Below are 24416 nucleotides of genomic sequence, written 5' to 3'. Positions count from 1 at the left end.
TAGTATTATCATACTTGATGACAAACCTACCTGGATTTTACTGTTTCCCTTTCCACTGCCTCTGCTGTATAACCATTTGGCTCATATAATAATCTTATATCACAGTCCATCAACAATACAGTTGCTAATAGTTGTAGGATTTTTCATCTGCAATCTTCAGTCATTCATTATTTTCATTTGGATAACTGTGTACTCTTAAGACTTTACCTTGAGCTGTTTCTGTCTGCAACTCAGGATATTTCACCCTACTGATGATTCATTCTTAAAAGGGACAAGACTGTAAGAGCTGATTTTTTACATTCCCTCTACTCTCCTCTCCTCCCCTTCCCTCCCCTCCGCTTTCCTCCCCTCCCCTCCTCTCTTCCAATTTGTGTTATAGCTATGTTCAGTACTCCAGAGAAATGAAAACTGTCCAGATGTTGTTTATATACATACACCTGCTGGTTAATGAGTTAATACATTATATTTGTTTTTATAGTAGTACAAACACTCTTTAGATGCCCCAAATATTTCTTGCTAGCAAAGACTGCACTATTCCCAAGGCAAATAAAACTGAATTATAGCAATGAAAAGTAAAAAGTACATTTTGAAGGTTACAAAGTCAGCTATTAGAAAGTTAGGAAATCCCAGAACTGTAGGCCTTTAATGAAGATAAGTATGACATAGTTCCATTTATTTTTGATCAGAACTTTGCCCAGTTGTATCTATATAATCCTGTGCCGGGAATATGGCCTCCTTCAAAATTTTGTGATGTTACTCAGGGTATACAGCTGAGTACCTTGTAAATATAAATTTTGTTTAGGGTACACCAGCATTAATATTTTCATGGATAGTCATCAGTAGGGAAGCTAAATGCTGAGTTTTCTCATGCCAAAAGTGCTTTACATGTTCAAAGGGCAAGTCCTGAATACACCACTGTCTTTTACACCTAGATATCTCTGTTGATGGGCTTAGCATTTTGGGAAATCAGACCCAAGCTCTCAAGTGGAGCCTGCTGAAAATGAGGGATTATCAGACAATTAACCTACATGCAGTATGATGGTATATGACTTCCCACAGAAAGGGATGGAATGTAACTCTCAAGGAGAGTCCTTAGTCAACTTAGCCAGGACAGCCACTGCTCTTGCAGTCACCTCCTTGCCTCACCAAGTTTCCAGTTACAACTAGAAAGAAGCAGAAGCCCTCCACCCTCTTTGTCTACATAATCTAGATTTATCAGTAAAGCTCATTCCTAAATTACTTCCTTATAGATATGTGTATGTTGTGGTTTAGCCCCAGTCAGCAACCAAGCACCGCAGCCACTCGCTCACTTCCCCTTGGTGGGACAAGGGAAAGAATCAGAAGAGTAAAATGTGAGGCAACCCATGGAATGAGATAAAGACAGTTTAACAGGTAAAGCAAAAGCCATGCATGCAAGCAAATCAAAACAAGGAATTCATTCACTACTTTCCATGGGCAGGAATCAGCCATCTCCAGGGAAGCAGGGCTCCATCACGCGTAACAGTTACTTGGGAAGACAAACGCCATCACTCCTTCTTCTTCCCCCAGCTTTATATGCTGAGCATGACGTCATGTGATATGGAATATCCCTTTGGTCAGTTGGGGTCAGCAATCCTGGCTGTGTCCCCTCCCAGCTTCTTGTGCACCCGGCAGAGCATGGGGAGCTGAAAAAGTCCTTGACCAGCCCTTGACAACTAAAACATCTCCACATTATCACCACTGTTTCCAGCAAAAATCCAGAACATAGCCCCATACTAGCTACTACGAAGAAATTTGACTCTATCCCAGCTGAAACCAGGACATTATATAATTAACATTTTCTCATTAAAAAGTCAGAGAGAAAATGTGAAAATTCTCCCACGTGGCATCATAGTAGCATTTCTCTGAGTATCACCAGGGCTGAAAAGCTTCACATTGTAGCACAGTCCCCTTTCATTTATCTCCCAGAATAGGATGTCTCATTTTCCCATACTCCACATCTTAGACTGCCAGCCCATTTCCTTGCACAAGCTAATGACTGTATGGCTTCAGGATGAGTTGAATCAAAGGTTTATCTCGCAGCATGCTATTCCTTCTTCTCCTTCGGTGATTGAGTTTTCTGCCGGATTAGGAAGTAACTGGTTCTTACTGTGACCACATGACTGTTAGATATTATAGAAGGGAAATGCATAGGATTGCATGTCTTGTGGCACAGATGGCAGTAAGGAGAAATGTGACCGTGTCTTTTGAGGCCCTTTGCAACTGTACTATCTCAGACAAAAACTGCAGCCAGGAAGATGTAGCCTCTTCTGTTGATACCTTCTTCTCTTGATCCTCTTGTCCATCACTTTTATGCTTTCCCAGTGTCAATTTTTGATGCAAATCCCTTTCTTCTTTCCCACTGAGACCCAGCCTGCAAACTGTAGGAACCTTCTCTGTGGTTTTGACCTCAGTCCTCTTGGCTTCTCCTCTCCCATACTGTCACTCCCACTCACTTCCAGTTCCACAATTCCACATCTTAATCACTACGCTGAGGCGATATCAGTTCTGCCACGCGCCTCCTTAAAATCTTTCCTACTCTTACTCTCCTCTTCTTCTCTCCTTTCCTTTGGTTCCCAGATTTCGTCTTGCTCATTCACCCCCAGTTTCCACTCATCTGTTCCTAATCCTCTTTTCTACTTCCTTCCCTGGCTCCCATTCATGATCTCTTTGCCTATTCAGTTCCCCATCTCTACCAGCCAATCCCCCCGCCCTTGCCCCTGTAAACTTCTCAGCTTCTCTTTTCTCTGACATAATACGAGTCCACGTGTTGGTGCACATAACAGGTATGTGCTTGGCATGTCAGTCCACATGATAGTGGGAAGTGGGACTACGACATCTGAAGTGCAGGGGCAGCTGCGTGGGACTTCTCACCCTTCTCATTGTGGGGTCTTGTTCAGAGCTCAGGCTGATCAGCCATGATTGACACAGGAGGTCACGGGAGAGAGGCTGCAGCGCTGCATTACAAAAGCATTAAATGCAGATGGATCTGTTCTCGAAGGAGAGAACACAAAGTGAGAATCAAATCTATTAGTCTTAAAACTAGGAAGTGAGATTTGAGAGGTCTATAGCCTTTTCGTCCTATGCTTAAATCACTGCACTTCCCCTTTGCCTGTATTCCAGCAGGAAGGGAGATGGAGAGCAGTGAACAAAAAGGCTTTTAGTTTCGGTGCCCTGAATTCAGCCTGATCTCTATTAGCTCAGAGCTTCACTTTCACAGAAAACAGCTGCTGAGCTAAGAGCTGGAAGCAGACCCAGTTCCAGTGGCATCTTCATGGAATTAAGCTCCAAAGGTCCAGCAGGTCACTAGAGTATACAAAACCTCTCTTCTTGTGGGGCTTATAACCTAAATAAATTTGGACAGATTATCTTTGAGACAGAGGTTAAATTGTTGACCCCGTTTCAAAGTCTGATGCCACTGCTGTTTCTCAAAATCACTAAAAATGTTACCACGGGTATTTTTCCTTAGCATTGTTCACAAAAATACATAGAATTTTTTTGACTGAGATACTTCATGCACATTTAAACTGAAGGCAAGAATGGACTTGCAGTACTGCAACAGCAGCAATTACAGCAGAGCAAAGCTGTTGAAAACAGCCTTAGAATGAGTAGCACTGGGTGAGTGGAAAAACAAGCCTTGTTCCTGCCGTCGCTTATAACACATACCTCACTGGTGTTTCAGTGATGGAGAATCTGCTCTTGTCTAAGCCTGGGAGTTTAAATCCTTGTGCACATGAAAGCTACCCAGTAGAACAGGCATTTGTCCATGTGCTGCATATAGCAAAATCACACTGTGATGTTTAACATACAGTACAGATTGCAGTATATACTGTTCGAAGTTTATTTTGAGTCTTCTGCATTTTCATAAGACAAAAAAATATGATCTATATCATCTTACAATATTGGCAGTACGAAACATACACACAGTATGCATTTTGAACTGTAGCATATGTACAGAATGTTCACAATTTAAACAGGAGAAATGTAACTGAGCATCTATCTATCTATCTATCTAGGCTAACTACCGTGGTATTAGGAACTTCCCTGAAATCTTTTGTGTCTTCCACTGAAAAGCCCTCCAAGCTTATCTTACGAATTCTCCATCTCTGCCCTCCCGACCCAGTATGTATCTGCAAATGCCTTCACCTCTCTCCAGCCTGCAGCTGTTTCTAGCAGCTTTCTAAGCAGCTTTCTAAGCATATGAACTGCCCTTGAAGAAATTTGCCACGGAGCCAATACTACTGTCATGGAACAATAGCAATTACACCCCACCAGTAAGGATAACAACTGGACAGAGTTGTGTCCAGCTGGAGGGTAAGGTTATCCCTTTCCAAATACAGCAGCATTTGCATTCTTTCTCCTCATTTATGACCATGCTGCAGTGACAGCTCCATAAAGACCTCGTGACAGCTTAAAACTGAAAATCCCTCCAATTCTTAAAAGAGACATTTTTCAACATGAGACCATAACACTATAAGACTAGGCTTGCACCTCCTGAAAATGAAATAAATTTCCTCTTTTCTGCTACAGCTATATGAAAGGGGACTGTTCAGCCTCACCTCCTTTCCCCACTTAGCTGAGATGACAGTATGTACATATACGTCTATTATAATTTTAACTGTGTACGTTATGTGCAAATGCCATCCAGCTGGATCTGTATCGAGGTAGTTCATACTGTATATAAGACATCAAACTTCGCCAGGTTTGGGCTTCTAACTCTTTGAGATTCCTTTGTTACCTGAGGAGAAATTAATCCATCCTCTTGGGCTTCTTACAGGGTTGACACAGAAGAGTACACAGCACTCTAAGGGTACTTAGGACCTCCCGGGGTGTACTTCCTGCATTTTAAAATAACACAGTCTTGCTCATGGTGTAGTGCTTTTTGGTGTGGGGGATGGTTTTTTTTTTTTTTCATCTGCAATCGATCTGAGACAGTTACTTCCAGCAAATATGAAAAGTGCAAACTAAAAAATGTTGTTGTAACCCTCTTCACACCCTCTGCCAGAACTGAAGTGATCCCCTTAATGTTTTGAATCTAGATGAGGGCTTACTCTAGCTGCCATAGCTATTTAATTTTATATGAACAGGTATTTCTCACTATATTGAAGTGAAATTTTCACGGCAGAGGTCACTTGTAAAATGAGTACCGTTTTACACTGTGTAATGTCTTACAGTGCAATGCCTTTCAGTTCTAAATTACTCCTTTTCCAATAATTAACAGGAGTAGTAGCTAAGAAACCCCTTGGGATTCCCAAGCTGGGGATTTCAAATGCAGTTCCTTGCAAAAAGCCCTACAGAGCTACGAGCAAAACGTGAGTTTCTCTTACGGTTTCCCTTCATGCATTGTACTGAACAATAAGGGGGTGTGAATTTTTGATCTCAGGAGGGACAGCTGATGGTTTTAAGCAGTAGTGAGCCAATTCTGAGACACTTTAATGTGAGACAGATTAATTCGATTTTCTCTGATTAATACAATGGCATTTCTGAGTATTTAATTGAAGTCAACAGGAATGTTTGAGGAAGAAGACACAGCTCTGCCAACTGCAAACCCTCAGATGTGAGTCAGGCCTCTCAAAATGATGACATCTGCTAAAGTCCGGAAAGTTTTTAGCCAACTGGCTTTTTTCACCTGTTAAAGACAAAATTGGGTCTCCACAATTCAGAGAGAACTTACAACAGGGCAATTAAGAAAATTGAATGTCATACAACTTCTTTCCAAGATGAAAGGAATATATAAACCACCAAATACTGTGAAACACATAATTCTTAATACTGCATGCAGCCGAGATTGAGTAAGGTACATGAGCTTCTGTCAGCATTCAACCATGATTCCAGAAACTGAAGCATCTTACTCCCATCTTTCGGTGTGAATTTTTGTTGAACGTTATCATACATTACAGCAATGTTTCTGAGTGTACCTTGTACCAAACGGCAGCGGAGCTATTAGGTACCACTGCTGCCCTGGTATTTTGTTAGCCCCCTGCCCTGCCGTGTCATACCAAACCCCCTGGACCTCTGCCCCACTTCACCTCATCCTGCTTACTCAAGCTGGGCATCTCTCCATTGCCTCACGTTTTGGTTTCTCACCTCCCCATCTCTTGTCCTTCTCTGTAATGTGCCAGAGGGGCTGGCATGGCAGGAGGACTGGGAGAACTGCACCCTGCTTGTTTTTACATGGCGCAACGTTGAGAGCCAAGCGTCACTATTCGAACCTCATTTATCCTGACTCAGGATAAGTTTTATGAAGCTGGGGGTGGGGGGTGCGCTGCCTTGCATTTTAAGCGGGGGACACACATCGGGTGTTTGTACCAAAACCAAGGTAGAGGTCAAAGGGCTGCCAGAGCCGCCACCTGCCCAAGCCGAGCACTGGGGACAGGCCATCACCGCTCCGCCACGCGAGGGCGGCTCCGTGGGGGCCCCGGGCGTCTCCCGGTGTGTGGGGAGGCCCGACGGGGACCGGAGGGCGGGGGCTGCTCCCCGGCGCGGTGGGATGACCCCGGGCCCCCTCTCCCCGGTCTCCGTCCTGGGACCTTTCCACCGCATCGACACCTTCCCCCCGCAGGCCGCGGGCCGGGTCGTCCCCTCCGCCGGCGGGAGGCCGCGGCGGTGGGCGGGCGGGCGCGACCCTCCCCGCGCCCAGCGCTCCCCGGGGAGGAGCCGGCCGGGTCGCACCGGGCCCGCTCGCCAAGTCCGGCTACGAGCAGCCAAACCCAGCCCCCTGGGCTCGGGGTGGGCGGGGAGGGCCGGTCGGCCGGGCGCCTCTCCTGCACGGAGCGGGAGGACGGGCAAACTTTCCTCCCCGGCGGCGGCGGCGAGGCACCAGCGGTCACCGAGGGGGGCTCTACCGGCATGGGCCCTGAGGCGCTGCAGCTCGGCACCTACGGCGGGGCGGCCGCCGCCGCCCTGCTCCTCTGGGCCGTCTGCGTGCTCTGCAGGAGGAAAAGGTACGGGGGCGACGGGGGGCGGCCGCCGCCGCCGCATTCCTTCACGGCCGCGCCGGGGGAGCGGGGGCTGCGAAGCGGGAGCCGCGCATTGGGCCGCGCTTCCCTCCGCCCGCCCTCTCCGCGCCGGGCAGCCCTATCAGCGCCCGCCGCCGCCGCCGCCGCGGCCCCGCTGGGACGGGGGCGGCGGGGCCCAGAGGGATGGCGGCCCGAAGCCCCCCGCCGCGGCGGGGCAGAGCGCGGCGTCGCGGGGCGGCCGCTGCTCGGCGGGGCTCCGGCGCCGCTCCGCTCGGCTGCGGCTCGGCGGCCGGGGGCGAGGGAGAGCCGGGGCGGCGGGTGGGGGCCGCCGCTCGCACCTGGATGCTCGGAGCGCCCGGGGACGCTGGTCTCGCCTTTCGTGGGTGCGTGGAAGTCCGTGCTGCAAAACGAGGGGTGCGCGAAGCACGTAGGCTGGCGCCTGGCAGTTTGGCATGGTGGTGTAAGCGACCCTTAGGTTTGCTAAAAACCTGAGTATTACTTGTGCGCCCTGTGTCGCAAAAGAGACCCTGTGCGGCACTTGACAACCTTCCCGTGGAGTCCAAGGTGCACTGAGCTTATCTGCTGAGGCAAGGTGGACAAATACTGCTGGGTTGCAACATCTGCCCCCCGCTGCCACTGTCTGTGTGATGGGTAGCTGTCAGCGGTATTAGCAAAGCCCCCAGAACTCGGGTCAGGGACCTTTCGGTGACTTTTGTTAGTGTCTCTCATGGTGTTGACTTTAGTTTCTTTCAGCTGTACGTCTGAAGCCTTCACAGGAGGTACACACATATTCTGGGACGCTTCAAGTAGAAGTTGCAGTTCTTGGGTGGGGGGGGGAAGAAGAACTGTCTGGAACTGTTATTTACGTTTCTGAACAATACCTGTTTATATGCTGACCTTTTCTCGGGCATTTTTCACTTGTGTTGCCAATACTTGATGCTCCTCAGTGTCTGTTCCACAGCTGATGGATGCATGTGTAAAGCCTTGGTGGAGGACAAGTGTAGAAGGGGAGCGATCAGTATTCACTGTATTGTTTGCTTGTTTTTTTGTTTTCAATTGCGTAATGAAATGCATAGGAAATATTAAATTTAAATAGTAAACGGTTACTTTTCCAAATCATTACAAATTATTTTTGGGAGCTATAGACATACAAATGCAAAAAACTAATTGTAGTACTACCCTCTAGAAAAGAGTCAGAAAGTCAGTTTGGTGGTTTTTAGACCAATAACCCTAACTTTTGGACCATGTCTAGAATGAATCAATTAACAGAAAAACATGGTGAAAATTCTTGTTTTGATCCCAGGAGGCATCTGATCACAGACTGTAAACAGAGATGGATTATTTCCATGATGTCTGTTTTGGAACCATTATTAATGTGATCTGAGTTAGGGAGCCCAGTCCATTCCTTAAGTGGAAGACATCCATCCCAATGTTCAAGTGGGGTCATCCTATAGACAAACTACTTGACAGAAAAGTTTAGGATACAGCTTCATGTTTCAGCTCAGCTTACTGAATGGGTAGCTGCTGCTCGACTGGTCACTCCTCCTCCCTCTCCTCCCTGTTGCTTATCTGACCTCCTGTGAGCTGGTTCTGGGAGTTAAATGAGCAAAAAACTATTTACTTTTTTTGATAGTTTTCTGCAACTTAGCTCCCTAAAGGAGGTCAGGACAGAAAACAAGAGGGGAGCAGTAAGGACATGGTCAGGCCAAACAGGATTGTGTGTCATTTTAGGGCTAGCAGCTGTTGTACTGGCTCAGCCATATTATAAAATTGTGCCTGTGATTAGTAGAAATTCTAGTGGAATTGTAATGGGCTGAATTTTTGAAGATTTAAACAGGCAAAGCTCTTGCAGTAAAGTTTTCAGCCAGATGTCAGTGGTAGGCAAAAAGGATCAAAGAACCCATTTTGAGTTATTTTCATAACCCTCGTGGCTGTAGAGCTTTTTAAGTCAGCTCCTTAGAGTCTGTATGGAGGAGGCCTCAGCGAGAAGGCATACTGTCTTGCCCAAAAATCCAAACTGCTGTTTGATTAATAAACTACATCTTTAAATCCTGTGCTGCTTCTCAAAGAAGTGTGCAAAGTACCGTCGTGCAAGCAACTGGAAATAAAGAGTGAAAAACCCCATCAACCTCTGTGTAGTACAGTCCTCAGCATAAGTTGCTGGTGTAGAAGTGCTACCCTGCTCCAGTAAAATGTGCAATTATTATTTTTGTTTTTAGCATAAAGGAAGAAAAGAAATTGTTCATGATCTTGAGAGATGTCTGGCAGCAGCCTGGCTGCTTTCACCAGCCATTTCTGATCTGCAGGAAGAAAAGCCATGCTAAGGGTACAGTGGATTGAAAAATGGGGATAAGGCTCAGCTCATGCGCCTCAGTTTTGGTGCAAGTTTGTGATCTCCCCTTGCTTATGTGTTTATCCATCCCCATGTGTCCTCCACATGTCAGATTTCTTCTTTCCCTTTCTTCTATTTGAATCTAACAAACCCAGCAGCAGGTGGGACTACCCCCTTCAAGAATCCACAAAAAACTTTTGGGAACCTGTTGACAGAGGGGCTGTTGGCAAGTTACTGTGTAAATAAATGCCAAAGTCAAGGTGGTTCTGCTGGTAGTACTGGTAGTAGATCGTGCTCATTTGGACAGAAACACAATTCTGGTTTTGTAGGGCTTGCCTATGCTAGAAAAAATGTTGCTACTTCACCTGTGCACATGTTTTTATAGAAATTAATTGTTGTCCTAATGTTGGTATGCCGGTACCAGTGTGCAAACTGCGTATAAGGGGATTGTTGTGTTTAAGGTACCAAGATAAACTTTACCAGAATAATCAAATTTAGCATCTTAACCACAGCTATGCGTGGTTTCCATCTAGGTTAGAAACAGTAGTCAAATATGTGTATATAAACAAAGAGTTTAAGTAAATAAATATATGTCACTAAATGCTAACTTGCTCTTCAGAGTTCGGTAAGTTTGTTTTGCTGGATGATGCCTCTGTCCTGCTCGACTGAGGTGAAGCACAACCGGCTCCGAGTTACACGTCCAGGAGCATAATGAGGTCTTCTAAGTCCCTAAATCTGTCCCTGATGTTCCTTGAGCAGATGTTGCAGGATTTCACCTTTCTTGGTGTGAGGTGCTTCTGCTTTGTTTCCTCTCAGGCAGAGTGTTCATTACGGGAGAAAAGATTTTGTTAGAAGAGGTGTTGTACTGACTTAGTCTGCCATTGCCTTTTTCTGTAGTGCTGTTGGTGTAATCTGGTGTTACCAGGTTTCAGGGTGAGCTCAGTACAGGTTTTCTTATTAAAGTATTTATATCTACTCTTTGGAGACGGCAAAGAAAGGAAGAGGAATTTCCTTTTGTATAAATGTTTATCATTTGAGTGCTGGTGGCAGTAATAACACAAAGGAAACTAATTGGAGTCTTTGCCAGGTTTCGTATCACAGATGGTGAAGAAACAGAAGTAGAACAAAAGTTTCCTTAATCACAGAAAATTTTATTTTGAGTTAAACTTCAGTGTCAAATGAGGCTCATTGCCTTCTGCATGCTGCAGAAAGATATCCCTCTTACTGGTTAATGAAGAAGAGCCTATCTGGGCTGTTTGCTGGGGAACGTATTTTCTCCGGAGAGAGCTTCCTTTGTGCTGCTATGTTCTGCTATGACAAAGCCTGATCATTTCCTAGCCTGGAGATTGTATAGATTACTCTCTTTTGTCTTCATAAAATGACTAAGTCAGCCCCAGTTTTATGGTTTTTTTTTTTTTGTTTTCAAACTGTTTTCCACAAGCTGTGCACTGTCTCACAGAGCAGGAGGTGAGACGGCAGGTGAAGCCAACTCATGCTCATCTTCCAGCAGTACTGCTGCCCAAGTCAGGGAAGGGCCTTTGAGATCAACAGGGGTTGGCTCCTAGTGACTTATATAGGTGTGGTACTATGCTACTTCTTCTTGCTCAAATTGATGTGTATTTTTGGCTGCTAGTGTTTATTGCATGTCCATGACTGAAAAATAATCACAAATTGTAACCATTTGGAGATGAGGATGGGACGCTCTCTGCCTCCCTCCTTGCAGGGCAGGCACTGCAAATTACCAGGAAGGTGAAGAGGCTCAGGCTGACCACAAATTAAAACCACTGGCTTTGGGGAAGGGGATAGGGGAGAAAAGCTGAACAAAGATTGTTGCATCCATATTTATCAATTGAAATTGGATTCTGTAGTCCTGAGGTTTGCATGCCAAGGTTTGTTAGATAAAGAAGATACAGACCCAACCTGCAAATACTCATGAGAGGTTTATGTCTGCTTGGAAAGTTAACACACATCCTATGTGAGCTACACCAATGAAGGGCTTTTTAAAAATTTTTCCCTCTGCAACTCTGCAGGTTGGTAAGGTTGGTATTTTAATTATTATGAATGGGCTTCACAGTCAAGATTGCTTGTGAGGAATGATACAATATATGGTACATGTAACCTGTGTGGGTTTTACTGTAGAGCAGTATAGGAATTCCCATGCTGTGTTAGATGGGGCACATATGTTCTAATATATTATTTCTGACCAGTTTCTAATGTGTCAGCACATGGTATAAAAAAAAGCTTAAACAGTGTAATTGTAGATTAAAGTCAACATAAGAAGAATTACTTGATAAATTTCTCAGAAGGGATTTTGCTATGGCCTGGCTTACAGATTTAAAGCCTTGTTGGAGCAAAGTGTCTTTCATTTTTCTCTTTTATTCTCTCCTCTAAAATATGTCCAAACTATACAATCTCATTCATCTCAGATAACTTTTCCAAAAAATTGCTCTCTTGAACCCAGATAGATATTGTAGAAAAGAATATAGATTTCATCGTTGCCTTCAAGAACATCTTATCCTTCTCTGTGACAAGCTGTGAGCTTGCTAACAGCTCTCTTACCAAGCGAATTGTAGTTCACAAGATGTCATCAGCCTGTCTTTTTCACCACTTCTGCTAATTTAGGCAATATGTTAAGGTAGTTTTCTGTTGGAGGGAACATCAGGAAGGACAGAGAAGGATACCAGAAAAATCTAGCCTCTCCCTTCTTACCTTGGCTTTCTACAGAGGCCTTTTCCTCCATCCTTTTCGTTGGAGTTCTAGGCAGTGCCTGCGTTTTCATAACCTCCTTTTGTTTAATGTCATTGTCCACTTTTACTCCACTCTGAGAAGATTAGGACTGAAGACTGAAACTCTAAGACAGAAAAGTAACAGTTCTGTTTCTTAAGTAGCCTTAAAAACCCATTCTTTCTCACCACCGCACTTGGGTTTTCTGTCAACTGTTCACTGCTGTGCCAAGATGTGGTGGAAGCTTATTTCTCTGCTTGCTTCTTCTGGTAAGAGCTTAGTGAAGGTTGAATAAAACAAAGTAAGCAAAACCGTAGCCTTCCCAAGATGTACAAGACTCAGTTCTCTGGCTTTTGAGTTCTCTTACAGCACTAATAGACCTGGGCAGCCATTATGGTGTGGGTCTTGCACGATAACATGTCTAAAGACAGGCTTTTCTTATTTTTTTCAGCGCTGCTTCTCATCCTTCTGATATGTAGTCTGTGTATCATGTATATCTTGGGTTCTGCTTCCTCCCAAGGCTTTGAAGATGACACTGAAGATGATACTGCTTTTAGCAGATAACGAACTTTTCCAATAATCTGTGATTCACAGTATTCTTTGCTTAAGGTACACTGCCACCTAGCAACAGTTTCCCTTCCCTCCCAGTTCTCTTGACCTACTTTGTTGGGGTTGTTCAGCTTTAGTTTGTACCTGGTCTGGTCTTGATTGGTATCCAGAACCTATCAGTAGATGCCATCCTGGTAAATGTGTGTGTGTGGTGTGGAGATATTTCTAGTGGCAATAAGAACTGCTAGCTTCAGGTTTCTCACTAAAATACAATGTTTTTTTACTTTTACAGTGTTTTTTCCTACCAGTGTTTTTGTGAAAAATGCCTGTAATTTTTTTTCTTTGAAGTGCTTGCTTTTGCTTTCTTCTGTTCATTATTCTTTGGAGGAAATAGAATTAAAGGGCGAGAATTAAAGAGAATTGCTTTCAGCTCTTTTTTTTTCTTGTAGTGCAACATGAAGCATGGAGCATCCATCTACAGCACTGTACAGAAATGCAAGTAGCTTAGAGAAAGTACTAAATGATTAACCCTTCTGCTCCTCCTCCAAGTTGATAGTCCTAAAGGTATGAATGAGGAAAACCCAAGCAAGTACTGACTGCTTCAAAAATGAGATTCATGCTTACTACTATATTTAGAGGAAGAAAGCACGCTAGTTGGCAAATCTTAGCTGAAATGCTACATATAAAGGCTGTTGTGAAGGAAGACACAAAGGGGCAAACTTTAATCCTGGTATCTTCTTACAGGAGATATTAACTACTTCTGTAAGCATGATGGCGAAATTTACCACCTAATGTGTTTTAATCGTTGGTGATAAAACTAGAGAGCTACATTGTCAGGCAACTACAGGACAGACTGGAGTCCCAACCCACAGAGCTACCTCGGTCTCCAACTCCCCCAGCAAGGAGTGACTTCAGTGGGATGCAGGGACTTGGATGCTTCCTGAGCTTGCAGTCTTGCCTGTGGACTCCACCTCGGTTTCCCTGCTGTTAACTGGAGGTCAGTGTGGTCTTCTCCTCATTTACAGATAATGCAGCCAAGTCACTCTTGTTAGTTGCCAGAAAAGATGAAAAAATTTCTTCCATAGTATAACTATCCAATATGTGTTGAGGAACTGTTGGCTGCCCATTTCCTTTCTCCTGTATGCTGAAGTACAAATTCTAGTCACTGTTTTATGCCAGAAATTATTGCCACATTTTTTCACAACATTCAGCTAGGCTGTTGGATCATGTCAGCCACTTTAGTGTTTTGCTCAGTTATGAGAATTACAGTCCCATATAAAATAGTTCAGTTTTTTTTTCAGTCAAGAATTTTGGTTAAGAAGTTGGTCAGAGCTTGTTTTAGTGTAGCAATATAACTGTTCTCTCAGAACTCCATCTAGTCACTTACTTAACTTGGTGCATCATAATGCCAGGGAGTGGGAGAAATATAGAAGCTAAAAGAAACAGCATAAGTGCAATGTTAATACACTATATGAAGTGAAGGAAAATCTTACAGTTAAGTTGGCAGTCTTTTTCTCTTTTATCCAAGTTTTATAGAGCTACTTGGTAGTAGAGCCAGGGTTGGAACTAATTTTCCTGACTTCTAGTTTTGTGCTTTAAGTTGCTGCCTTTCCTTTCCAACACACTTACCATATATGACATTATAGCTGTCTGGTAAACTAACTTTTTCAACCATGAGGCAGATTTTGAATTCTGATTTAAAACTTCAGTAGTGTTCCTTTTCTTTCCCCACCATTTACTGATCCTTCTACAAGATGCGTGTAGGTTTTTAGGCTAATATTCATTTGCACGCCGTCTGGGAGAATTTTGGCTGACTGAGAGTCCCATAAAACAAAAGTTTCCTCTTTACAAACCACATGGAGCTTGGCTGTAGATATTCAGTTCCTTTCTCCACAAACTGTTTTTAATGGTGCCAGATTCTTCTGTTTCTTCTCCTTGTTTGGCACATGTCAGGAAAAAAAATCTTGGCTCTCGTATAGAACATATCTTGTTTCCTCTTAACTGCTCGTACTTTCTATTCGTAATTCAAATCAGCAGAAAAATGCTATGGTTGTTCTTCTATGTGTTCTGCTATGTGATTTAATCTTGTAGTTTCCTAAGCAATATTCTAATGTTCTTAAAAAAAAATGTTCTCCATCACACTGCAGAGCTGACGGCAGGAGGTTCTAGCTGAATGCAACAGATGCGTCCTTGTTGATTTGGGAGAGTATTGCATGGTGTCCTGACAGGCTCAGGCCCTGTGGAGGCACGTGATGGTAGAACAGATGAGCAAAATCAAGCTAAAATGGGTTGCTAGAGGAGCGTCCTCTCTGTCACGCAGCTGTCCCTTTCTGACAGTGCGGTGAAAACCCAGATTGCGACGGTGCACGTTGCAGGCTTGTGTCCATAGCGGGAAGCTGAAAATACATCTCCTTCCTAGTCTGTGGCATCCCAGGGACCTATCAGAGAGACTGTGCATGTTTGTCACAAGCTACTCTTGTTGCTTGCTGACAGCCTCACTCTGCACCTATGGAGTTCTTGTTTGTATGAGTCAGTCTGCTACTGATGGCTAAGACAGAGTGAAGCACTGCTAAGTGTGGTTGCCTGGCTGATTTCTTGTGCTCCCCAGCAAAATCAGCAAACTGCTTTGTGGCCTGCTTTCTCCTCACCCCAGTTCCTTGCTTCTCAGAAGGCTCTTCCCCAGATATTTCCTGAGTTGTCATTACAAATGCTTATGTCACTTGCCTTGCCTAAAAAGATTGAACAAAATGTGAAATTTTTGAATGATATGTTGAAAAAATGATGATAGAAAATTTCCACATTTTCATTCCTTTTTAAAGTGATGTAGTATTTAGGAAAAAAAATGGTCTTATTTCAACACTGTGTGAGAATGCAGAAGTTTTGCAATTATTAGCTCTGGCAGTAATTACTTTAAAAAGAATAAAACCAAAAGGAACCTGTGTATTCCTTAACAAGAGAAACTACTGCTGTTAAAGCACAGTAGACAGAATTGACAGAGAATTGGTGATTAAAATGAAGTTCCTGAGAAGTCAGCATTTCAGTCTTTTTGTACTCTTTCTTTCCCTTTGTGTACATGCCAGCAGAAGGGTGGATTTGCCCCTTTGTCATGGTGTGACACTGTTGTCTCTGACGGCTTCAGAGGGATGGTCTCCAACTTTCTAATAGGACCCCAAGGAAAATCAAAGTAGTTTCAGATACACTCATTTAATCTGGTTAACAACAGCAGGATGCTTACTGAAACAAGGACAGTTGCTGGTATCTCTTCGGAGAGAATTTGAGTGACTTCCACTGCTGGTCCAGTCAGCTGATGCTGCCGTAGTGTTTGGTCATTGCTTCCCCTGCTGGGAAGTATTGCTCCATGTTTTCCTTTTCAGTGCTGGCATGGTTTCTTAAGTTACAACAGCTCCTCTCCAGAGCTTCTGGTGTGTGATAGATCATAGCCATACTAATTCTGTCCAGCTGGTTTTTCAGCATGAGAAGCTTTGGGAGTCACATTTGGGAATAATTTTTGACTTCAGTTGTTCAGGAATTGATCTGTGATATTTACTCACCTCAGTCTTATACTTCATTAAGACAGAAGAAGCCTCTCTGGAAGGTTTGCTTTTGTTTCGATAGGTACCAGTATTTGTAAAAAGTTTCCAGTGGACTATGTGTTTCTTCCTTATTCCTTTCAAAAAACTTTTGTTATTTTGTTGGATGGGATTTTTAAAAATTTTTAAAAAGATTTTCAGATGTCTAGGTTGGTTTTCAGCACAATAACTGTTTTGCTTAAATAGCAAATTCCCAAGCCCTACAGCTGAGGGTGAGGCATGTTGCCAGAGCCCTCACTGCAATGCTCGTGCGTGATTCCTGTTTAAAAAGGAGCAGCTGTGTAGCTGTATGAGAAGTGAAAATGTCTCTCAGTTCAGGAGTCATCCAAGAACCAATTTAAAAACAGTGAACCTGCAAAATTATATTCAAGGCAAAACATGGAGGAAAAATGAAAGTACTGGGAGGCTTGTACATGGTGCTCTTTTTAACCCTAAATACATGCCTGAAAGATTGATTCAACAGCAGGAGGACTTAGGTGTGTGTATCTGATAATGAAATTAAGTTTACAGTGCATGACAGTACACAAAAGACGTCTGGGCTTTTCAGTAACAGTTGCCAGCAGAGCATACGTGACTGGTGGGAGATTCATGTCTGGGCCCTGAAGTGCAACAAGCCAGGTTCAGAGCTTGGGCTCCTTCTGAGGACCAAATTTGAAGTTTGTGTCCTAGCGGCTTGCACATAATATCCTTTAAAGCCAGGTTAAATTATCTGTCACTGCTAAGGAACGACACAGAATTGTTCACAGCAGGACAGGAGAATTTTCCCATGTGTGTCAGTGTTCAGTAGCTTGGGAAACAGCTGCTTGCGCAATGTCTGGTCTGTGGTTGAACAGACAACTGAATTTCTGGCATTGCTGCTTTAAGATACAAAAATGATAATTAAACTTCAAAGAAATCTTGCATATATGAATGAGTCAGAATTTTTTTTCTGTAAGCTGTTTAGTTTCTTGCATCCTATGTAGTGAAAATGCTGCTAAATCCTACTTGATATTACCACATTACAAGCGAAGGGATTTTTCATAACCTGTGGACTTCCTCAGATAGAACCACATCAGCTATGGCAAATTTAGAGCCTTAAAAAACTGTTGTTGTGAAGACTTTAAAATAAAACTGCATTCTCCTCCTATTGGCTCTGCAGTGGTAAGAAGCTAAAATAGACAATGCTGAGATCTGTTGGGCTCAAAAGAAAGTTCAGGCTTCCTGGCTTTGTGATCTCATTTGCAGTTGGACATACCCTCGTGTTTTGCCCTCAGGAACAGATGTCCAATAAAGCACAGTTGTTGTGACCCATCCAGTCGCATCTCCTGCATAGGCTAGGCCATTGGAGTGCCTCCTGCATCAGCTATGTTAAATTGTGCTTGAACACAATTGTGCTTGAAATTGTGCATGGAAAGATGCCCTGACTTTGGTTTATTTTTTCCTTTGAGTGATGAGTAGTCTGGTGCTTATCCCATAGGTTGTTCTTACCATTCTGTCTTTGCTTTAAGAAAGGGGGTGAATTCAGTCTTTTAAGTGGATGTGTGCGTCATTTTAAACATCGAAAAGATTTAATTAAAAGTGATGAAAGATAGCCTAAGATGACATCCAAAACAAGGCTATCTCCTGTTCGAAGTATGGAATACTGCTGTTGCAAACAAATACCTGCTTAAAGGTGCTGACAAGTTTATCTGATACACCTTTAATTGTGCCTGGATGGCAAGATCCACCAAGCATGGACTGAAGCAACTTGCTGTCTATCCTTTCTCTACACCCCAAGAATATTTATGTGGACCAATGTAACTATACTGCCTGCTGCTGCTCTGTAGTCTCTGTATTGCATGCTTGCATGCTTTTGGGAAAAAGAAGAGCAGTCAGTGTTTTTAGCAAAGGCTGTAAAAAACAGATAATTCAGATGGGACCAGATGAACCAATGCTTCATTTTGTTTTTTTTCCTTAGACATTGAAAAAGTCTCATTTGTTTTATTCAGCACAGGCTGGCCAACTTGGTGAGGTGGGCTTTAAACTGAAGGACTTCGGGGGGCGGGATCCAAAGTGGCAATGCTAATGCCATCACATCCAATGGGGGAATAAGCCAGGCCAACCAGAGCAGCAACAAAGGTGCCTTGGCTGCCTCATGAGGTGACAATCAGAAGACCAACCGCCTCAAGGGTGTGCATGGCTATAGGGGGTCCTCATCTACCCCTCCAGGGAAACCTGCGTGCTCAGTTGCCTCTCTGAAATGCCTGTACACCAACACATGCAGCATGAGGAATAAACAGGAAGAACTAGAGATCTGCATGCAGTCACAGGACCACGATCTCATGGCAGTTACAGAGACATGGTGGGACAGCTCTCATGGCTGGAATGCTGTCATGGATGGCTACAGGCTTTTTATGAAAGACAGACCAGCAACGCAGAGTGGGGGAGTTGCTCTTCATGTGAGGGAGCAACTGGAATGTATTGAGCTCTGCCCAGGGGTGGAGGAAGAATGAGTTGAGAGTTTATGGGTAAAAATTGAGGGGCAGGCAAATATGGGTGACACTGTTGTGGGCGTTTGCTACAGGCCACCTGATCAGGACAAGGAAGTCAACAAGGCCTTCTACAGACAGCTGGAAGTAACCTCACAAACACAGGCCCTGGTTTTCTTGGGGGACTTCAGCCACCCTGATATTTGCTGGAAAAGCAACACAGCAAGGCATGCACGATCCAGGAGGTTCCTGCCGAACATCGAGGACAACTTTTTGACACAGGTGGTTGTCACGATCCACTGTTGGGTTGAACAATCTGACAGAGGTTAAACCCCTTTTCTTTCCAACCAACCTCAGATAATTCTGGGAGGTTGGGGACGGCTGAGCTTAACTTCTGATTAGCTCCAATGTTTTGTCGTAACTAGGTTCCTTTTACATTCTTGGGAACAGAATTAAGACTCAAAACGGAGTCAAGTGCCAAGTCACTTTATTTGGCCAACAATAAATACGCGAGAGAAAAGCAGAGAAAGAGAGAAAAGAGAAGTGAGAAAGGGAAAGAGAGAGTGAAAGACAGAGAGAGAGAGAGCAAGCATGAGAGTGTTGCAATAGCTACCACCACGGATCTGCGGCGGTCCATGCGGTTGGTCCGTCCATGCGGTCTGTAGGTCCGTCCGTCTTTCCGTCTGTTCATGCGGTCTGCCAGTCAGTCGGTGCGGTCTGTGCATCTGATGTATCTTTGAATCTGGTGGTGGTGGGATATTCCAGAATGCTCCTCATGGTCTCCACTGGTTTCCCCTTTTTATAGTATTGTTCTCTTGCATAGTCACTGGATGTTTTCCATATCCACACCTCCCACTCAGCGGTGGGGCGCATGCCCAGTACTGTCACAGAGGGTGCTGGAAAGTTCTAGAGGGTCTGAGCCCCCCCATCAGTCGACCCTGTGCCTGGGCGCACGCGCAGAGGGCATGTACTCCAGAGACAGCAGGACACACACACTCCGGCTAGGCAGGACTCAACGGGCTGCCCTGGCAACCAAACTGTCCCTCTCAGTTGCCATGGTGATTAAGCTTTAGTAGTGAAACTTGTCCTACCAACAATGTTGAGACAAGTTTCTGGTCCCTTACAGTGGTGAAGGAGCCAACGAGGTGAGACATGTTGCTGGGCCTTATACTAATTATAGAAGGTCTAAGAAGGTCTGGTTGAGGATGTGAGCATTGGGCATAGCCTTGGCTGCAGTGACCATGAGATGGTGGAGTTCAGGATCTTGTGTGGTAGAAGCAGGACAAGTAGGATTACAACCCTGCACTTCAGGAGAGCTAACTTTGGCCTCTTCAAAGACCTGTGTGGGAGGAATCCCATGCGTTAGGACTCTAGAAGGAAGTGGGGTCCAGGAGAGCTAGTCAATATTCAAGTACCGCTTCCTCCAAGCTCAAGATTAGTGCATCCCTAGGAGAAAGAAGTCAAGCAAAGGAGCCAGGAGACCTGCATGGATGAGCAAAGAGCTTCTAGAAAAACTCAAATGGAAGAAGGAGGTTTACAGTATGTGGAAAAAGGGACTGGCCACTTGGGAGGAATATAGGAACATTGTCAGAGTATGCAGAGATGCAACGAGGAAGGGCAAGGCCCACTTGGAACTAAATCTGGCAAGGGGTGTCAAGGATAAGAAGAAGGGCTTCAAATATATCAGTATTAAAAGAAAGACTAGGGAAACTGTGGGCCCGTTGCTGAAAGAGGTGGGTGCCCTGGTGACACAGGATGCAGATCTGCAGGATGCAGAGAAGGAAGAGTTACTGAATGCCTTCTTTTCTTCAGTTACTGCTAAGGCTGGGCCCTTAGGCATCTCAGCCACCAGAGGTGAGAGAGAAAATCTGGAAAAAGGAAGAATTCGCCTTGGTTGAGGAGGATAAAGTTAGAGGTCATTTAGGCAAACTGGATCCTCACAAACCCATGGGCCTGGATGCATGCACCCATGAGTGCTGAGGGAGCTGGCAGATGCTGTCACTAAGCCACTCTCCATCATCTTTGAAAGGTCGTGGAGGACAGGAGAGGTGCCTGAGGACTGGAGGGTAGCCACTTTCACTCCAGTCTTCAAAAAGGGCAAGAAGGAGGACCTGGGAAGCTATAGGCAGGTCAGCCTCACCTCTATCCCCAGAAAGCTGATGGAACAGTTCATTCTGGAGGTCATCTCGAGGCATGCAGAGGAAAGAAGGTTATCAGAACTAGTCAACATGGATTCACCAAGGGAAGATCATACTTGACCAAACTGATAGCATTCTACGATGACATGACTGACTGGTTCAACGAAGGGAGAGCAGTGGATGTTGTTTACCTTGACTTCAGCAAGGCTTTTCACACTGTCTCCCATAGCCTCCTCATAGGTAACCTTAGGAAGTGTGGGTTGGATGAGTGGGCAGTGAAGTGGAGAGAGAACTGGCTCAACAACAGAACTCAGAGGGTTGTGATCAATGGAGCAGAGTCTGGTTGGAGGCCTGCCACTAGGGGTGGTCCCCCGGGGTCTGTGCTGGGTCCAGGCCTGTTCAACATATTCATCAATGACCTGGGCGAAGGGACAGAGTGTGCCCTCAGCAAGTTCACTGATGATACCAAGCTGGGAGGAGCGGCTGATACAGCAGAAGGCTGTGCTGCCATTCAGCGAGACCAGGACAGGCTGGAGAGCTGGGCCGAGGGGAATGTGATGAAATTCCACAAAAGCAAGTGCAAGGTCCTGCACCTGGGGAGGAACGACCCCATGCACCAGTACAGGTTAGGGATTGACCTGCTGGAAGGCAGCTCTGTTGAGAATGTCCTGGGAGTGCTGGTGGACAGCAGGTTGACCATGCACCGGCAATGTGCCCTTGTGGCCAAGGGGGCCAACGGTATCCTGGGTTGCATAAAAAGGAGTGTGGCCAGCAGGTCGAGGGAGGTTATCCTCCCCTTCTAGTCTGCGCTGGTGAGACCATATTTGGAGTACTGCGTCTAGTTCTGGGTCCCCCAGTTCAAGAAAGACAGGGAACTACTGGAGGGAGTCCAGTGGAGAGCTACGAAGATGATCAGAGGACTGGAGCGTCTCCCTTATGAGGAAAGTCTGAGAGACTTGGGTGTGTTCAGCCTGGAGAAGAGAAGACTGAGGGGGGATTTCCTCAATACCTATAAATATCTAAAGGGTGGGTGTCAGGATGATGGAACCAGGCTCTTTTCAATAGTGCCCAACGACAGGCCAAGGGGCAATGGGCTCACGCTGGAACACAGGAAGTTCCACTTAAATATGAGGAAAAACTTCTTTGCTGTGAGGGTGACAGAGCAGTGGCACAGGCTGCCCAGGGAGGCTGTGGAGTCTCCTTCCCTGGAGACATTCACAACCCACCTGGACAAGTTTCTGTGCCCCCTGCTCTGGGTGTCCCTGCTCAAGCAGAGGGGTTGGACAAGATGATCTCCAGAGGTCCCTTCCAACCCCTACCATTCTGTGATTCTGTATTTTAGTGTATCTTGTTATTAATAATACCTCTGAGGCTATTGTTTAGGAGCCAGGTATATGTGTGATCTCATGCCTCCAAATTGTGTTTCAACAGTTCCAGACACTCAAATGCAGTGTATACAATAGAAATGTGAGGGATAAAGCAACTTAAACTGTAGGAATAAGGTTTGTTTCATCAAATGAAAGCTCAGGAATATTTTTCTTGTAATTTTTTTCAGCACAAATATAATGTACTCATTTGGAACATCAGATGGTTTCTGTCATCAGACCATGTGAAACCCCCCCCCCCAGTATGCTTATAGTTGAAACTTTGTGAGTAATTATTGGTAGAAATGTTCAGTAGAGATATGGTTTTGATCACTGAGTCATTGAATTAAAGACTTCAAAGAGGGCTCAGTTTTCAGTGAAGGACTGTAATGTTGGAGGAGGCAGGAAGATGGAAATCCTGGTGATGATGGTATTTTCTAAAGTGAAGGCTGCCCTAGGATTACCATGCATGAAGGACATACCATCCCTCATAGCTTTTCTCAGTGGGCAGGACCCAAGTTTCTGGGTGACAAAATCCCTGCTGTCCATGACCACTCTTGACCACCTCTGGTGTCCTATTTAGTTCCAGGCACAGTGATCAGGTACAGCTACAGATTCAGCCCTGCTGTATCAGATGCTTCTTTTTACTTTTTGTGGCAAATCTGAAATCATCTGCTCATGGCAGCCAGTTAATTTCTCAAGATTGTGGAAGGGTCCCATCAGTTAATTGTCGGTTGAAGTATGGCTTTTACTGCAAGTCAGTACAGAATATGGACCTCTCTTTCATTTTCCAAGATTGGGCTGGTCAAAGCAGCCTCAGTAAATATGACTTTGCTTGCTAAATTCTTCAAAACTGCTCTGTATATGGAAAGCAACCAGGTCAGTTGGATTCTGTAATATAAATAAGGTCCTTGGGCCCTACTGCAATTCTGCTGATAATCATTATGACCTGACTGCAGAGTTTGGCTGATGGGTAATGCTAGATTTATGTCAGTAAAGGACTTTTTGCTCTTTCAGCAGACTTTATATTTTGTATCATCCCCCTTCTCTGATAGGTATTAGAGTGCTTTCTTTTTTTGCTGATTTCTCAATTTGCTTTTTTACCATTCACAAAATTTGCTGTGCTGCATAGGAACTGTCCTCATGAATTCCCATTGCTCTGCTCAGGGGGTAAGCTAGGCTGATGAGACCCTTCTTTGTTTCATTTGAATGGGTTTTGCTAATTGCATTTATCACACTGGAACCTGTAAGGGGATTTTCTGTAGACAAAATGACAATAAAAAAATGAAGCGCTTTTGTTGCTAAGTCACCTGGCAATTCCATTCGGATCCTTAACATAGCTGTCAGCAGATATGAGTGACTCCTTAACGTCCAGTGACTCTAATTCCCTCTCTTTATTTCCCATCAGTTTTTGTTGTGGGTGGTTTCTTTCTCAATTGATAGGATGAAACCCAAAAGCAGGTTGTGATGGAGACCATCTCCAGTCAGCAGCAGGGAGAAAGAAAGAGCAAATTAGGATGGTCAATATGCAGCAGGAAGAGAAATTGTATTCTGCCTTCTGTCCTGTGCTGTGGTTGCAACTAATCTCTCCCCATCCCACTTCATCCTTGTATCATCACTTCCTTACAGCTCAGCTCATGCCAGGAGCCTGCTGCTTCTGCAGACCTAAGGGGCAGGGACGTCAAGGCTCATAGTAGCTCCCTCAGTTATCCATTTGTATCCATCTTCTTCCCCAGGTGTTGCTCAATATACTGATCACCAACCTATGCACTCACCTTTCCCCAGGATCATATTATTTTCAGCATGAGGATAGTATTAGGTTTTATGAACTTCCTAAGAAAGTATGAATGAATTAATTTCAAGCCCCAAGAATGAGATGGCAGCTGTTAGTCGAACATACTTAGGAGTGGACGGCCTCCATGAATCCCAGGTATACCTGTGCTCTGGCTTTTGAAGAAAATTTAATCCTAACAGAGTTTACGGAACTTTTGAATTTGTAATTATTGATGTTATGAATTTCACTAGGTTTATATTAAATCAAGATAGATTGGGAATTTTTTTATCTAGCTTGAAACTTTCCCCTCGAGCTATGCTGTAGTCCTTTGTTATCTTCGACTTGGTCAAGAGTAGCTTGAAAGCTTCTTGCCTTTCCTGCAACACCTGCCTTCTGCAGGACTCCTTCCTTCACCTAGGGAAGGGATTAAAGCCATCACTATTCTCTTCATTTATATAATTCTGTCATTGCCCTGACACCAGTGTAATCTTCTTGACTGGCTGATCAAACTGATTTTCAAC

General features: G+C 44.5%; 1 protein-coding gene and 2 long non-coding RNA genes across 4 annotated transcripts in view; 2 read left to right on the top strand and 1 right to left on the bottom strand.

Annotated features, from left to right (window-relative positions):
- Nucleotides 1-1370: 1370 nt before the first annotated feature.
- On the bottom strand, nt 1371-7586 carry LOC142053451 (uncharacterized). The gene is made up of 2 exons (XR_012659225.1): nt 7316-7586; nt 1371-4756 (listed from the first exon to the last, which is right to left on the bottom strand). It is a non-coding gene; the product is annotated as an uncharacterized LOC142053451 (long non-coding RNA).
- CYP7B1 (cytochrome P450 family 7 subfamily B member 1) overlaps nt 6489-24416 on the top strand; it is a 139709-nt gene continuing 121781 nt past the window's right edge. Inside the window, exon 1 of one of the 2 annotated variants that reach the window (XM_075085114.1) lies at nt 6489-6962. In XM_075085114.1, coding sequence (XP_074941215.1) covers nt 6868-6962 — 95 coding nt within the window. In that variant the 5' untranslated portion in view covers nt 6489-6867. Of the gene's footprint in view, nt 6963-7126; nt 7361-24416 lie in introns of those variants that run through there. The other variant, XM_075085113.1, reaches the window with a different exon arrangement.
- On the top strand, nt 11914-15661 carry LOC142053452 (uncharacterized). Its single transcript, XR_012659226.1, has 3 exons — nt 11914-13146; nt 13327-13579; nt 14730-15661. It is a non-coding gene; the product is annotated as an uncharacterized LOC142053452 (long non-coding RNA).

The sequence above is a fragment of the Phalacrocorax aristotelis genome, chromosome 2, assembly GCF_949628215.1.
Source record: "Phalacrocorax aristotelis chromosome 2, bGulAri2.1, whole genome shotgun sequence".
In the NCBI taxonomy this organism is placed as follows: domain Eukaryota; kingdom Metazoa; phylum Chordata; class Aves; order Suliformes; family Phalacrocoracidae; genus Phalacrocorax; species Phalacrocorax aristotelis.
This window is presented reverse-complemented; position numbering and strand designations above follow the sequence as displayed.